Genomic DNA, 15519 nt, shown 5'->3' on the forward strand with positions numbered 1-15519 from the left:
TCGAAGGAGGAACGAGAGGGAGTAAAAGACATTTATGCAATAGTGTGTTTTTAGCATCCAATATGATAACACGGTGAAACAATTGATTTAATAATAGATTTTTTTTAATTATTTTATCGATACGAAATTATCCTGTTAAAAATTATGATAAATGTTTGTCAGATATCTTAACGTGTACAATAAATATTACTCTCAGGTTATATTCAAGACCAACCAGGATAAATAATAATAATAATAGATTATATTGACCAGAAGATAATGACAATAACAAAGTGGTGGAAAAAAAGAAACATGAAAATAAAAAGTTAAGAAATACAAAAACATTATATATAATTATAATTTAATCCTATACGTGTCACATTTCCTTAATTTAATCATTTTACATAAATATTTATTAAAACTGTTTAAAAGGTCCTCATGCTTTTATTTTTATATACGGACCAGTTAAATAAGAAAAACATAAATAACTTTTTAATAGATATTTAAAACAAAATGATATTTTTGTAATTAAAAATATATAAAACAAATTAAGAATAAAAACTTGATAACATTTGCACTCAGGAAATTTTTATTTTTTTATCTTTAAGAATAAAAACAAATATAAGATAATTAATGATAACTGACTTCATTTTTAACCAATTTAATTAGACCCGTTTAGTAGTTTTTTTTTTTAATAACTACGATACTGAAATTTAAACTTAAATCTCACGCAAATCATCCAAATCTCTAGCTACGTCTTTAAACTTAAATTAGGGTTTGACATAATGATTAATAAAAGAGCAGATAAAAGAGGTACTAGAACAAAATTATTTTCGCATTCTCCTCGTGCAAAATGGAAATGGACAACATGTTAAATCAAACCAACTGTCAATTATTGAACTTCACACTTCACTGTTCGCAAGTCGCTGGAAAAATCCAAAACAACAGTGTCAGTGAGGTCTCCACTTCACTCACCGTCCCAACACCACATGCTAGATATTTATTTTTATTTTAATAACACCAAACCCAACGCTTTTACGTTTAGTTCATAAACCAAATCATAATTCCCTAACCGGTGGACCGAAAAATTAAGCACCGAAACGTGACCCTTCCAATCTCGCAACGCAAGCGACAACACTCATCACAGCTCAGCACAGCAAAATCACAACTCCCCTGTGGGACATTTTTACAAACACCTTCTGCCTACAAATAAAAGTGATTTCAGTTTTCAAGTACTCGTAGTGGTTGGGTTTGAGGATGAGTTTCAGGGAAGAGAGTGGCGATGCGAGGGATCTTCAGAAACCGTTCCTCCACACGGGGAGTTGGTACAAGATGGGTTCCAGGCAGTCCAGCATCATGGGATCCTCCACTCATGTCATCCGCGACGGCGCCGTCTCCGTCCTCTTCTGCGTCCTCATCGTCGCATTGGGTCCCATCCAATTCGGCTTCACGGTACCAAAACACACACAAACAAGATGCAACAATAGTCATTGAGATTTTTTATCTGATGTTTAGAATTAGTTATGCATATACTTGATTTTATCACAATCATCAGATTTATTGGTGTACTTTATCTTGCACAAGACATTTTGTCTTGAGTTCAAAGGAGGTAGACGATTTTCTAGCTTAATTAGTGATCTTGAGTTCGAGCCTGATATGTAACTGCTGTTAAATACTTGAAAGAAACTTTGTGGCTGCCTCTAGTGTATCTACCAAAAAAAGGAGTAGGATAATATCTGAGAATTTAGATTTAATCGAGCACAAATCGTGTGTGTTTCATAGTCCACATCATCTATTGGATAAGATTTTTTGTTGATGTTTGTTATTATTGGTAAAGGAGTTGGATTAAAAAAAAGCGTTTTATGATTAGTTTTTAACTATTTTGAATTTTTTTGGCGCAGTGTGGGTATTCTTCTCCAACCCAAGGGGCTATAGTTCGTGATCTAAACCTCTCTATTTCGGAGGTCTTGCTGTATATAAAAAAAATTATCTGGTTTGTTATTTTTTGTTGTTTAAGGTTTTGGTGCTTAATATGTTGAGTTCGCTGCAGTTTTCTTTCTTTGGATCATTGTCTAACGTGGGAGCGATGGTAGGAGCTATAGCTAGTGGTCAGATAGCTGAATACATCGGGCGCAAAGGGGTATTTTATTGATTTATTTATTTGTAGTGTATGTTTTGAAGTCAGTCTTTCAAAGGACAGTCTATGAATGTGAAGAGTGATTGGTGATTTTTGGCGTGTTTTTTGAATGTTGCAGTCATTGATGATTGCTGCGATTCCCAATATAATAGGGTGGCTTGCTATTTCTTTTGCCAAAGTAAGCATGAGTGGTTTGGTTTCGATACTGTGGCTGGCTCCTTCTATATGTGTAAATCATTGCTTGTTGTTGCTTTTATAGGATTCCTCGTTTTTGTATATGGGGAGGTTGTTGGAAGGTTTTGGCGTTGGGATTATCTCTTATGTGGTAAACTTGATCACCTTTCTTAATCATTTTAATTGCTTGGGCTTATTGGTAAGAATGCTGAATGAAAGTGATCTGTGCACTGGTTCTTTTGTTCTGTTTAGGTGCCTGTTTATATAGCTGAGATTGCACCTCAACACTTGAGAGGTGGCCTTGGATCAGTGAACCAGGTTGAAATCTTATTGTTGCTTCTTGATGAGAGTCTTGCTTTTTTATTTTTGTTGGATTTGAAGTTTATTATTCATTACTTTTGTAATTTTTCTGGCTCAGCTCTCTATTACTATTGGCATTATGCTGGCTTATCTTTTGGGCCTTTTTGTCAACTGGAGAGTGCTTGCAATTCTAGGTAAATTTCTAGTTTTTTAGTTAGTTTCATTAAGTTTTTACAGAAAGGAACAAAAGGAATATGTGTGTGTACAGGAGAGGAGCCATGTTTATAAAATAAATTTGGTTGACCATGATATACAGGAGTGAATTTGATTGTGGATGGAAAGCACGAATATGACCCGGGGTTTTGAAGAAAAATGGCACAGCCACACAACTATAATACAACTTATAAAATTAGCATAAAGTACAAATTTTAAATCAAATGAGGGAATCGGAGTTAAAAAGTGAGCATGAGTTATTGCTGACATTATAAAATGCTATAAATTATCAAATTTCTTGTGATATTCCTATTTACGTTAGTGTAATATTTTTATAAATAAAAGAACAAATTATAACCAGCAGTTCAAAGTATTCTAAGTGTCAGACATGTCCAACATGGTATGGAATGGACATAATGTTCTTAAAAACATACGGAAGGTTTAATTGATAATGGTTTGATATTTTAAAACAATAATGCGTAGAGCATATCATTACTCTGTTTCTGCAACCTAAATAATAACAATAAATATTTTATGTTCTGCTGCAGGAATTTTGCCCTGTACAGTATTAATACCTGGATTATTTTTCATACCTGAATCCCCCAGATGGTTGGTATGGATATGTTATGCATTATATTGATCAAGTTTTGTACTTTTCATCTTTGTTAAAATACTTGTTCCTTTCAGAAAAAGGATGGTAACTCTTTCTACTCTTGGTAATTATCTTTCTGCTTCTCTTTCATTTTATTTTATTTTATTTTCCTGGTTGGTGGGGAATCGGGGAAGTGTAGGCTAAGATGGGGATGACAGATGAGTTTGAGACTTCTTTGCAAGTGTTACGAGGATTTGACACAGATATATCTGTTGAAGTATATGAAATTAAGGTATTTTCCTGGCTCATCATCATGGCTAAAATTTTCCACCCAAATGCACGACAGTATGCATATATGGGGTGCAGTTAAGAGTTTAGCTTTAGAATATGTATTTCAGGAACATTCACTACTAACCATTTTACTTTTCTAGAGATCTGTGGCTTCAACGGGAAAAAGAGCTACAATCCGATTTGCAGATCTCAAGAGGAAAAGATATTGGTTCCCCTTAATGGTATAATATGACACTGTAGTAAGTTTTGATTTTGTAAACCCTCTCTTTCCAAGCACGACTTATTGTCATTTATCCAAAAGGTCAAGCATTATTTGCTAACTGAGGCCTGCAGGTTGGTATTGGATTACTTGTTCTTCAGCAGTTATCTGGTATCAATGGAGTTTTGTTCTATTCAACTACCATCTTTGCAAATGCAGGTGTAGATCTACATATCAGCTGTTAAACTAATTTTCATTATGGTTGATAATTTTATTATTATTTTTTGGTTTAGGGGGTGGGGACGTGGGAGAGTGAGACCGAGGAGGGTGATTGGTGTTAAGTCATCTGTAGAGTGAAGGGAGTTTCAAAATCTTAAACACTCAAAATTTCTGTGCATGAAGTATACAAGTATATGTTGAAATTGTACCTGAATGACATTAAACCACTTCATTAGTTCATTTTAATGACTCATAAAATTTTTGTCCTAATGACGTGTTCTACTGAAAGGAATGTAAAGATGGCTAATTCTGATTCACTTTTTTATTGTGTTAGTTTTCGTTTCAGCACTTGCTTTTTTTTTTATATTGGAAAATGTTAATTGTTAGTTTGTTAGCGGGGGGTTAGAACCCACGACCTATCCCTCCCTCCCTTCACCCTTTACCACCAAGCCAACCTTATATCTTCAAGATTTGTGATATTAGATGATCGATGTAATACCTCCAGGATTTGCACTGCACCTGATCTGGTGTTTGACTTATGTATTGTAACAGGAATTTCGTCCAGCGAAGCTGCTACTGTTGGACTTGGTGCCGTTCAGGTTTGCATAATAAAGCCTAGACTACGTATCATGTTTCATGTGAATATAATGATAGTGAATTCAGTTCTAGTAATCAGCTTTCTTTTTCAGGTCATAGCAACTGGAATTTCCACGTGGTTGGTGGACAAAAGTGGTCGGAGGCTGCTTCTAATGGTAAGTATGAAACAAAATTCATTCATTCATAATAACCATTTTCCACGTGGTTATGAAGTTCAATAAAATTTTAGATCTGTTATCACTTTTGCAGATATCCTCATCTGTAATGACTGTTAGCCTTCTCATTGTTTCAATAGCATTTTATCTGGAGGTTGGTAATAGTAATGGTAATATTTTAATTCAATTTCAGATGATTATCTATGCTTTTAACTAGTTTATTTGATTGATACCAGGGGGTTGTATCTGAGGATTCACATCTATTCAGCATGTTGGGAATAGTTTCTGTTGTTGGACTTGTGGTATGTTACTTGGGCTTGGTTGGGATTTCTTCTTTGTGCAGTTTGCAATTTAAGATTTCTTGCACTCATCCGTTTGATCAACGATTTTTGTAGGTTATGGTCATTGGGTTCTCTCTTGGTCTGGGACCCATCCCTTGGCTTATAATGTCTGAGGTATGAAATACTTCTTAGCATGCAAAAGATCAGAAGGATCTAGTAATTGTTGCATTATCTACTATGAATCTGATGCAAACACACTATTAATTGTGTTCATTGAATATGTGGGTAATTTCTAACTTGTTTGATAATGCTTTTCAGATACTTCCAGTGAATATAAAGGGCCTTGCTGGCAGCATAGCGACAATGGGAAATTGGCTGATTTCGTGGGTGATCACGATGACCGCTAACTTACTTTTGAATTGGAACAGTGGAGGTGAGCGTGTGTATAGTTCATGTCTTGTATCCTTGTCAATATAATGCTGACTTGTCTGTCTACAGGGACATTTACAATCTACACAGTGGTAGCTGCCTTTACTATTGCTTTTATAGCATTATGGGTTCCTGAGACCAAGGGAAGAACATTGGAAGAAATTCAGTTTTCCTTCAGATAGATGTTTTGGGAGAGAGCACACATGTAGTCTACCATGTTTAAATTTAAATGAGGAGTCCACCAACTTCATGTATTTTTGTAGTCCTTTGTATTTTTATCGTGTATCAAATTCTCTGTAACAAATGAAAGGGAGAAAAATCAGTGCATCTTGTTTTTCACTGTACAAGCTATTGGAACAAAAAAAATATAGTAGCAAAAAAAAAAAAAATGAGAGACAGAAAAAGAACAAAAACTTCTAGTCATTGTGTAGCTGTTTAAATCGAGTTTATTTCCATTACAAATTGTATTCTGCCATGGCACAGGGAAGAAAGAAACTTCTGGAGGCATCTATTGTAAACATGGGGTCACCAAATGAACCATTGACTTGGTTACTCCCCTTGATGACTTGAATTACTTCATAATATTCTGGTTGCTTTCCTAGTTTTGGCTTGGGTAATCAAATTAAGAAAAAAAATGATTATGGTGTTCAAACAATAACAGCAACAACCAGAAGTATGGTCATTTCGGGCTATTTTTTACTATATTATTATGGAACAATGATGTGGAAATGTAGAGGCGCAAACCACAAATGAATTCGTTTAAAAGAATAAGATTCCGTCGAAGCTTATATTTTATATGTAAAATTCAAACCAGTTGAAACATTTTTTTTAATAATGAATGTTACTTTTTTTATTTTTTTATTTAAAAATCATATGAAAATAATAAAACCAAATTTTGAGGGACCAATGATGTTACTATTAATAATTAATTATGATTATTGTTCTTATAGATTATTTTTTTCAAAAGAATGCTGTCATTAATAGTAATTAATTTTGATGAAGAAAAATTAGATCAGATTGAAAACATTATTTTCTATTTTTTTTTTTAAATTTGTGACCAGTTTTAATCCTTAGATTTTAATATTTATATTATGGTATCAAAGAAAAATGTTGAATAGAAGATGCAAGGCTCGCACTTCATGGTCTCTCCACACCTTTGGGCATTAGCTCACCATCTATTTATTTCTCTTCCAAGCCTATTCCTTTCATTTCAAACCAATTTTTAAATTTCAAATCAACATCCAAGAAATATTATACTCATCTATTTTTGTTTTAGTAGTTCTTCACAAAAAAAAAAAAAATGGCAAACATTTGAAATGTTTGAGAGCTTATTTTGAGGACAATAAAAAATAGACTTATCATACACGAGAAAAATATTTTGAAGGTTTATACTAAAAAGCATAAAATGTACGGGAACCATAACTGAATCGAATGTGCAGAAGTTTTTTTTTTTTTAAAAAAAAAGTGCAGAAGTTAATAAATATATGTTTTGTTTTCAAAGAATAAAGAATAAGCTTAGGCATAAGTTGCCATAAGGACCTTGCATGTTATTGCTTTATAAGGGATTGGAAAAATTTACAAGAATCAAAGCTTAAAAATGTCTGAACCAGGACATAAAAAAAAAAAAAAAGTTATCTAAGGACCATGATTGTGATTGGGTTATAAGAATTGTTATTTCACAAGACGTAAAATAAGAAAAAAAATCTTTATCTTTTCAAATTAATGATATTACCATTTGTAATATTATTTTTTAATCTAACTATTAATTATAATTGTAAATACATACTTATTTTTATTATACTTAAATTTATTAATTACATCTTATATATATTATTTTGTACATTTTAAAACAAATATATATCCTTTAAACTATACTATTGTATATTATATACTTTCTCAACCCATACATTACCTGTGCGAACTAAAATAGGAAACTAAAAGCGTTACATGTAACCACTCTTTTTTTGTTTGTGTGTGAATTACATGTAGCCACTCTATTTCTATTTCAACATTTCCTTTAAATAATAGATTTTTTTTAAAAGGTTTTAAATATTAGATGTTAAAATAATGATTATACAACTAAAATTATGTGGGAATTAAATTTGCAAATAGAAAAAATGGAAGGATCAAATTCATGTTAGACTCACTTAAATTCAAAAGGACTTGATTCCATCTTTCAGGTTACATATACAATTAAATTTTAGTGTTTTATTAAATATATAATAAAAGCAAAATTTGCTGTGAACATTAATAGATTTTATCTAGTTTTGGATAAACTCAAACATTTAATTCAGAATCCAAAATGACATTTCATCTCAACGTTTTTACAACATATACGACTTAACAAAATATAAAGTAGAACAATATGAGTATTTTCCTTTTCTACGTGGCATTGCAGATTTAATTAATCCCTAACAGGCTACCACATGGCATGATCTTGATCCGTTAATAAGAACAATATATTTGGTGGATCGCCACATTTCTCTCATGTCCAAATGACGCGGACAATTCTGAACGACCTTGTAAAGATACTAATCCATAGTTCCACTTATATAAGCTTATCAGATCTTGTTCATCTTGAATTCTTACAATCACGTATAACTTCTAAAATCAATCAAGTTAGTGTTAGTTTTCTAATTAACGAAACCTTAGAAATTCAAACTCGTTTAAGAAATTTGTGTACAACGCTATGCCTTTGGGGGAGGACTACGAGGATGCTAGGAACCATAGGAAGCCTTTCATCAACATCAACAACAACAACAACGCTGGAAGTGGGAATCTCTTTGTTGTGCTGTGCGTCCTCATTGTGGCTTTGGGTCCTATCCAATTCGGTTTCACGGTGTTTATTTACATTATACATCTATAATTTCACAATTCCCCTTAACTTTTTTATACCCCTATTTTATACTTTGATTATTAATTATTACTTTTCTTCTGATTCTCTTTGCACTTGTTGATTATATATTGTTTATACAGTGTGGCTATTCTTCTCCAACACAAGCTGATATGATTCGAGATCTTAATCTCTCAATTTCAAGGGTATTTATATTAGATTTGATGAGTGCCTTTTAATCATCAAGATATTTTTTTAAAATCAGATTACTAATTTGTTGAATATGTTATTGAGACAGTTTTCACTCTTTGGATCTTTATCCAATGTTGGTGCAATGGTAGGAGCAACAGTCAGTGGTCAACTAGCTGAATACTTTGGACGTAAAGGGGTATTATACTAGCTATTGCTAATACGTTTTCATCGTTTTGTTTCATTCTGTCATTTAACATTTTTGTGCAGTTAAATCTCGTATAACAGAGAGATAATTTAAATAATAAAAAATATGAAATTTTGATGGTGGAGATTTTTATTTAAAAAAAATAGTAAAAGTAAAAATTTCAATTGAGAAAATTCATTCTTCCCAATTTTAAAAACTAAAATTGGAATGAAGTGTAATACCAGGAGGTGGCTCAGATTTCGTTTGAAAGGATTTAATTATCCTCTATCTGGTTGGATATCTAATCCTTTGGAATGTCAGCATTATAAGTTGTGGTAAACGAGGGATAAGGAATATAGAAGTGGTAGTGGGCAGGAACAATGAATGCTATTCTGATGTTAAGTGGGTGGGTTGTGTGGATGGGAAGAGGTTGATGGAACAAAAACTTGGGTGGGTGTTCTGAGAAAACGTAAAAACTGCAAGTTAGGAGAGAATCAACAGGTTTTCGAAGTGATTAGAATGAGGGGGTTGGATGTAAAGGAAATATAATTAACTAAGCATCATGGGAAGTGTGAGTGTTACGTGTGTAATGTATGTGATTGAGTGGTAGTGTTCTCGTGATGCAATTCGTTTCTTGTGTCTGTGATGGATCAATAATAGATTCTGTATGTACCTATTTTTTGGTATTGTCAACGGGGTGGAATGTATGTTGGCCATGGCTCGGGTGTGTTATGCTGGAGCATGTTATGTCTGCATGAATGTTAGTTGTGTAGCATATTGAGAGAGGTAGCTGCTGTAGTAATTCAGTTGTTGCTTTGTTTTGCTGTAGTGGAACTTATGGGGTGATATATGGTAAGCCAAGATCTATTAATTAATATATATATATATATATATATATATATATATTAACTTTTTAAATGATTTTTAGTACGTATCTAGAAAGATTAATTCTTAACTCCGATCAAAATACAAAAGGAAATATAGTCACCTTTAAACTAGGAAAATTTCATTAATATAAAAAGTTGGAATTTTAATTTTTAAATTTATTATTTTGGGATGTTGTGTTGCAGTCACTAATATTCGCAGCAGTTCCAAATATATTCGGATGGCTAGCCATTTCTATAGCGAAAGTAAGTATTAACATGTGTAGTTAATTTGTTACCATGAATTATTGTTTATTGTTGTTGTCATATTTCTTAATTAATTTCTAATTAATTAATGAGACGTTAATTACATTGTTTCCTTTTCTTTTCTTATTTTGAATCGGCTTTATTTACTCCTGTTCTAGGACACATCGCTTCTATTTATGGGAAGATTGTTGGAAGGTTTTGGCGTGGGAATAATCTCTTATGTGGTAATCTTGGCTTCCTGATTGCTTTTTATTAATTCCTTGATTAATAAATATAGGAATAGGCATGGATTATTAAGATATTGGCTAGTTTGTGTTGGAGCTAGTATTAAGGATATATTGTTGGAACATAATACACAGTATTACTTGAATGATAATATTAGGATTTTGATTTTCCAATTAACACCCATTTATTTCTCATTCCTTACATAATTGTTTTTTTAAGGAGCTTTCCTTTTTTATTTATATCTTGTTTTACTCATCAATTCACATTTCACATATATTTTTCTTTTCTTTTACTCCTGTGAAAAGAAAAACATTTATCAGAAAACTAATTTGACTTTTGAGAATATATATTTGGGAAAGGTAGAAATCGTATAATAATATAAAAATGTTTTACAAGTTGGTTCACTTTCTCATGAAACCACCAGGTAATTAATTTATGTATTGGTTTTTCATTTTTTGTTTGTTTAGGTACCTGTTTATATAGCAGAGGTATCACCTAGAACCATGAGAGGTAGTCTTGGATCCGTGAACCAGGTTAGCTACGGAGCCTTACATTTGTTATAAGTTTTTACTCTCCAGTTAATTAATTTTAATTATGGATTCATATATTTATGTTCTTTTCTCGTAGCTTTCAGTTACCATTGGAATCATGTTGGTTTACCTGTTGGGTCTTTTTGTCAACTGGAGAGTTTTAGCAATATTAGGTAAGACTTTCTCGGAAAAAGTAAAATTTATTTCAATAGTTTTTAAGTTTTTAGGATTAATTTTATGACTTTTAATTCTAAAAATATCTTATTTAAAAAAAAAAAAACAACTTCAAAAAATTTCTTTATATATGTATTCAATTTTATAACAATTTTTAAGTATAAAAATTTAAATTAACAATTATAAATGTATTTTATAATCTAAAGTACACCTCCTTATGATACGTAATAAAAAGTTAGTAATTTTTTTCATAAATAAACATAAAGATCGAATGAGATTATAAACGGATGATGGTTTCTTTTATACGCGTCATGCCAATATATTCAGTATAATTTATTATACATTATAAGAAACTATCAAATGCAAACAAACCTTAGACTCTCCACATGACCTGAAAAAACAAGAATCTCCTCATAAATTAAATGAACAACAATATTTTCAGGTCCAAGCATAGTATTTTTACTTTTTTTCTTCAAATAGAGATTGGTTTATATGCGAAGCCTCCATAAATAGAAATGGAAATATGTAATTACTCCTTAAAATTATACAACACTTTTTTTAAGACTAAGCAAAATGAATACGAATTATTTATTAATATAATGAAGCATTCTCTCTCTTCTTTTTTTTCCAGGGGTTATTCCTTGTGCAGTACTAATACCGGGGCTATATTTCATTCCAGAGTCTCCTAGATGGTTGGTATGAATCGTACGAAATTAATATTTTATATAATTATAATAATAATTGGATTCTGTATATGCAGCCACTTTGTTACTTTTAAGTGCAATCTAATTTCTAATATTCAATTTTTTGTAAGAGAGGAAAGACAACCGGATCCAAATACCACTTATTTTGTCACATCTTGAATTCGAATTTCAATTTCCATTTTTAATGTCTAGGCCGAAATGGGGATGCTAGAAAAGTTTGAAGCTTCTTTACAAACTTTACGAGGACCCAACGTTGATATTACTATGGAAGCACAAGAAATCCAGGTACTTCAATTTATCACATACACACATAACTCAAAAGTCAATCTCTCTTCACTTGAAGCAAACTTTTTAATGAGAGATATTTATCATGTCAGGGATCTTTGACGTTGAATAACAAAACAGATACTATAAAGTTTGGAGATCTCACGAGGAGAAGATATTGGTTTCCTTTAATGGTGTATATATACATTATTCTATTTTGGTGTTCTTCTCGTCATTTATCTACTTTCCTCACACCATTGTTTTTCTGTCACTTGTTTAGTTTGATAAATTTAGGATTTGTTTGGATACGTTTTTTCAAAAGAATTTTTAGAAAGAAATATTAAAAATAAAACAATTTTTTATAAGCTAAAATTAATTTTTGTAAAAGTTAATTTACAGGAACTCTCTTATAGAACAAATTTAAAAGATGAGAGTTTTTACAAATTAATTTCTGCATTAATTTTAACTAATAGAGAATTTATTTCATTTTTTTTTCTCATAAAAGTTCTTTGGAATAAGCTAAACCAAACATATCTAAATGGCTGTGACTTCTTGGTAACTGAGTGCATGTGCCATGCAGGTAGGTATTGGACTACTTGTGCTCCAACAACTTACTGGTATCAATGGTGTTTTTTTCTATTCTAGCAAGATATTTGCAAGTGCAGGTAATTAATTAATTAGATAATTCTATTCTATTAATTAATTATCAATTTTTGTATCATGTCAGTCTTTGTAAATTAGTTATTAGTAAGCAGAAACTTTTAATGTCTTTTTGTGTCTTGAATTGTGGTGGTATAATAGGAATTTCATCCAGCGATGCTGCTACATTTGGACTTGGAGCCATGCAGGTCAAAATCTACACACGTTCTAGAATAATAGATATTGCCTTCATGTGAGTATCAAATTGTCAAACTTATAATTGTCATTGTTAAGTAATTTTCTTAATCTTAAATATATGCAGGTTGTAATGACTGGGATTGCTACTTCGTTGGTAGACAGAAGTGGAAGAAGGATGCTTCTAATAGTGAGTATTAAGAGAATTTTGCTTCTCAACAATTAATATCCACCATGCATCTCCTACTTTATCTCTGAAAAAATTGAAAAAGTTTAATTATTATTAATTCTTTTGCAGCTATCCTCCTCTATAATGACACTTAGCCTCCTCCTTGTAGCCACCACATTTTATTTGGAGGTTGGTAATACTAATTATTAATTAATCACTAACATTTGAAGCTGATCTAATCAACATTATCAACTTAATTAATAATGGCGTTGTTTTATTGAATCCAGGGTGTGGCAACAGATGATTCTAACGTTCATGAAATACTGGCAATGCTCTCTGTTATGGGGCTTCTGGTATGATTTTATTGATTCGGCATTTTTTTTGGTGCTCAGTACTTTGTCAATTTGATTAAGTGTTTCTTTTCAGGCTTTGGTCATTGGATTTTCTCTAGGCATCGGACCAATCCCCTGGATTATAATGTCTGAGGTATGCAGAGAGAATTATTTCAGCTTATAGGATTTAAATATGATCTTGGATCCTGTCTTTGTACTAATGATCAATTATACTAGCATAAAGAATAATAAATAAAAAATCCTTTTAAACATATGGCTCATTAGACAAAGATTATGTATGGGACAGACCACCGGTCAATCATTACATGATACATAATATTTGTTTAATTAACCAAAAAAAAAAGTTGATAGCTATCAAATGTTAATTAGTTGGAACAGTGTCAAATCCAAGACTTTGAGACAGAAAGTAATTTATTCAAAAAATAATAAATAATAATTAGACTAAATTTGAATTTTGATATATTTTAATTATTGAACCACAATTTTGGTGTTTTATTTTTTTATTTTGGTTCAATACTTAATTTTACATATATTTACTTCTCTTATTTTTTATTTTTTTATTTTTTTATAATACTTTAAATTAATATGTTAGTTTCAAATTTTAACTCAACTAAAATAAAATATATATAAAATTGAAGATTAGACCAATTTTGCCGTTTTCCTAAAATTAGGGACAAAAATTGTGAAAAAAAATAGAAGGGCAAAATTACATATAAAAAATTAAAGGTGAATTAAAATTACAATTTAACTTAATAATTAATTATTTTTATCATACATGTAAAAGTAAAGACATAATATTAGAAGTGTGGTGAGCTAGCTAAAAAAGAAATAAAATGTGCGGCTGAATAAAACATAAAAGTACCTAATGGTCTGAAAAGGAAATGAAATATAAGAAAAAAATAGTTAATATAAAAGATAAAATTTGATAAAAATTGCAAAATTGAAAGAAGGGAGTCAAATTATAAAATTAAGGGGGGCAAAAAATAATAACTATAGATACATATATTAGTATTTCCTTAGAACCCTCAATTGAATGAGTCGGCCACTGGTTGAAACCACATGCTCTCATACTTAATAATTTCTCATCATTAAGGATCTGTAGTAGCAGCAACATTATTTGAAATTAGCATTAACATTTGTTCATTTTTATCTTTCATTTTAAAAGTTTACAATAATATTAATTATTATTTTATCATCAACTGTATCCTATTATCTTTCATTTTAACTATCATCATCGTTTGATATTTAGAGAACTTCATGTAATTAAGTGATTTCAGAACTTCAAAATAAGTATTTAAGCAACAAGTAGTTCAACTGCTAATGATCATGTACATTTGTTCAGATACTTCCACCAAATATTAAAGGCCTTGCTGGCAGTGCAGCTACCTTTTTGAATTGGTTCACTGCATCTGTAATCACCATGACTGCAAATTTGCTCTTACATTGGAGCAGTTCAGGTCCTCTTCTTCTGTCTTATTTTATTGGATTTCGTGCATGCATGCATGCATGCATAGTACTTGAAAGCCTGCTACTTAATTATTTGTGTAAGGCTAAGTAATTCATGGTTGTGAACAGGAACATTCACAATTTATGCCATTTTTTCCGCCTTCACCGTTGCTTTTTCGATACTTTGGGTTCCCGAGACCAAGGACAGAACACTGGAAGAAATTCAGGCATCCTTTTATTAGATAAATTTAATTATATTGGATTATTATGCTGATTATATCACTTAAGCTAGCATAATTTATTTTTTTTTGAAAGGCAAGCTAGCATGAAGTAGGTTAATTTCTTCGACGGATACACATCCATCTTCGTTTCCTTGCTAATGTATTTTTAAAATCTTTCCAAGATTGGGATAGATAATTATGTTAGAGTAATGTTTAATTTGTGCAGATATTGCTAATGAGGAGAAATGCTAATTAACATTTTTTCTATTGAGTGAAGTTTATGTCACTCTTGCTGGACATGTATAGTGTGTTTGGAAGCGTGTTCACTATATATGTGTTCTTTAGTGCTGATCATGTTTTAGAAAACTGACATTTCTCAAAATAAATCATTTAAAATATATTTCTCCTCTTATGTTGGAAATCATTGCTGGATAATGGTTTTACCAGTACACCTCTTTCGAAATGTGTTGAAATATTATTATTACAATAGAAGAAATGTTTAATTACTATGTGGTCTGTGGTCATTGAACTTATTTTCTTTTCAATTAGGTACCTAAATTTATACTTATTTTTTTAAACAGCTCTTTGCATTAGAGACCTATTTAAAGAAAACAAAGAGAAAGCTAAGGACCTAATTGAAAAGAAAAAAAATTCAAAGATTTAATTAAAAATTATAAAATAGTTTGGGACCTGT

At 31.1% G+C, this 15519-nt stretch overlaps 2 protein-coding genes across 2 annotated transcripts; both read left to right on the forward strand.

The window, feature by feature from the left end:
- The first annotated feature begins 888 nt into the window (after nt 1-888).
- LOC100813399 (sugar transporter ERD6-like 6) lies at nt 889-5996 on the forward strand. Its single transcript, XM_003520264.5, has 18 exons — nt 889-1431; nt 1881-1943; nt 2030-2119; nt 2235-2294; nt 2376-2441; nt 2543-2608; nt 2709-2784; nt 3352-3416; nt 3595-3687; nt 3827-3907; nt 4020-4104; nt 4657-4703; nt 4794-4856; nt 4951-5010; nt 5093-5158; nt 5252-5311; nt 5456-5570; nt 5636-5996. The coding sequence occupies exons 1-18, from the start codon at nt 1237-1239 to the stop codon at nt 5746-5748; spliced, it is 1464 nt and encodes a 487-aa protein (XP_003520312.1). The 5' UTR covers nt 889-1236; the 3' UTR covers nt 5749-5996.
- Nucleotides 5997-8255: 2259 nt separating this feature from the next.
- Nucleotides 8256-15512, forward strand: LOC100798102 (sugar transporter ERD6-like 4). The gene is made up of 18 exons (XM_003519849.5): nt 8256-8405; nt 8543-8605; nt 8698-8787; nt 9846-9905; nt 10064-10129; nt 10598-10663; nt 10758-10833; nt 11466-11530; nt 11731-11823; nt 11916-11996; nt 12383-12467; nt 12604-12650; nt 12764-12826; nt 12935-12994; nt 13093-13158; nt 13232-13291; nt 14501-14615; nt 14734-15512. Exons 1-18 carry the CDS (start codon nt 8256-8258, stop codon nt 14844-14846), a joined length of 1419 nt encoding a protein of 472 aa, XP_003519897.1. The 3' UTR covers nt 14847-15512.
- Nucleotides 15513-15519: the final 7 nt, after the last annotated feature.

The sequence above is a fragment of the Glycine max genome, chromosome 2 (genome assembly GCF_000004515.6).
Source record: "Glycine max cultivar Williams 82 chromosome 2, Glycine_max_v4.0, whole genome shotgun sequence".
NCBI lineage: Eukaryota > Viridiplantae > Streptophyta > Magnoliopsida > Fabales > Fabaceae > Glycine > Glycine max.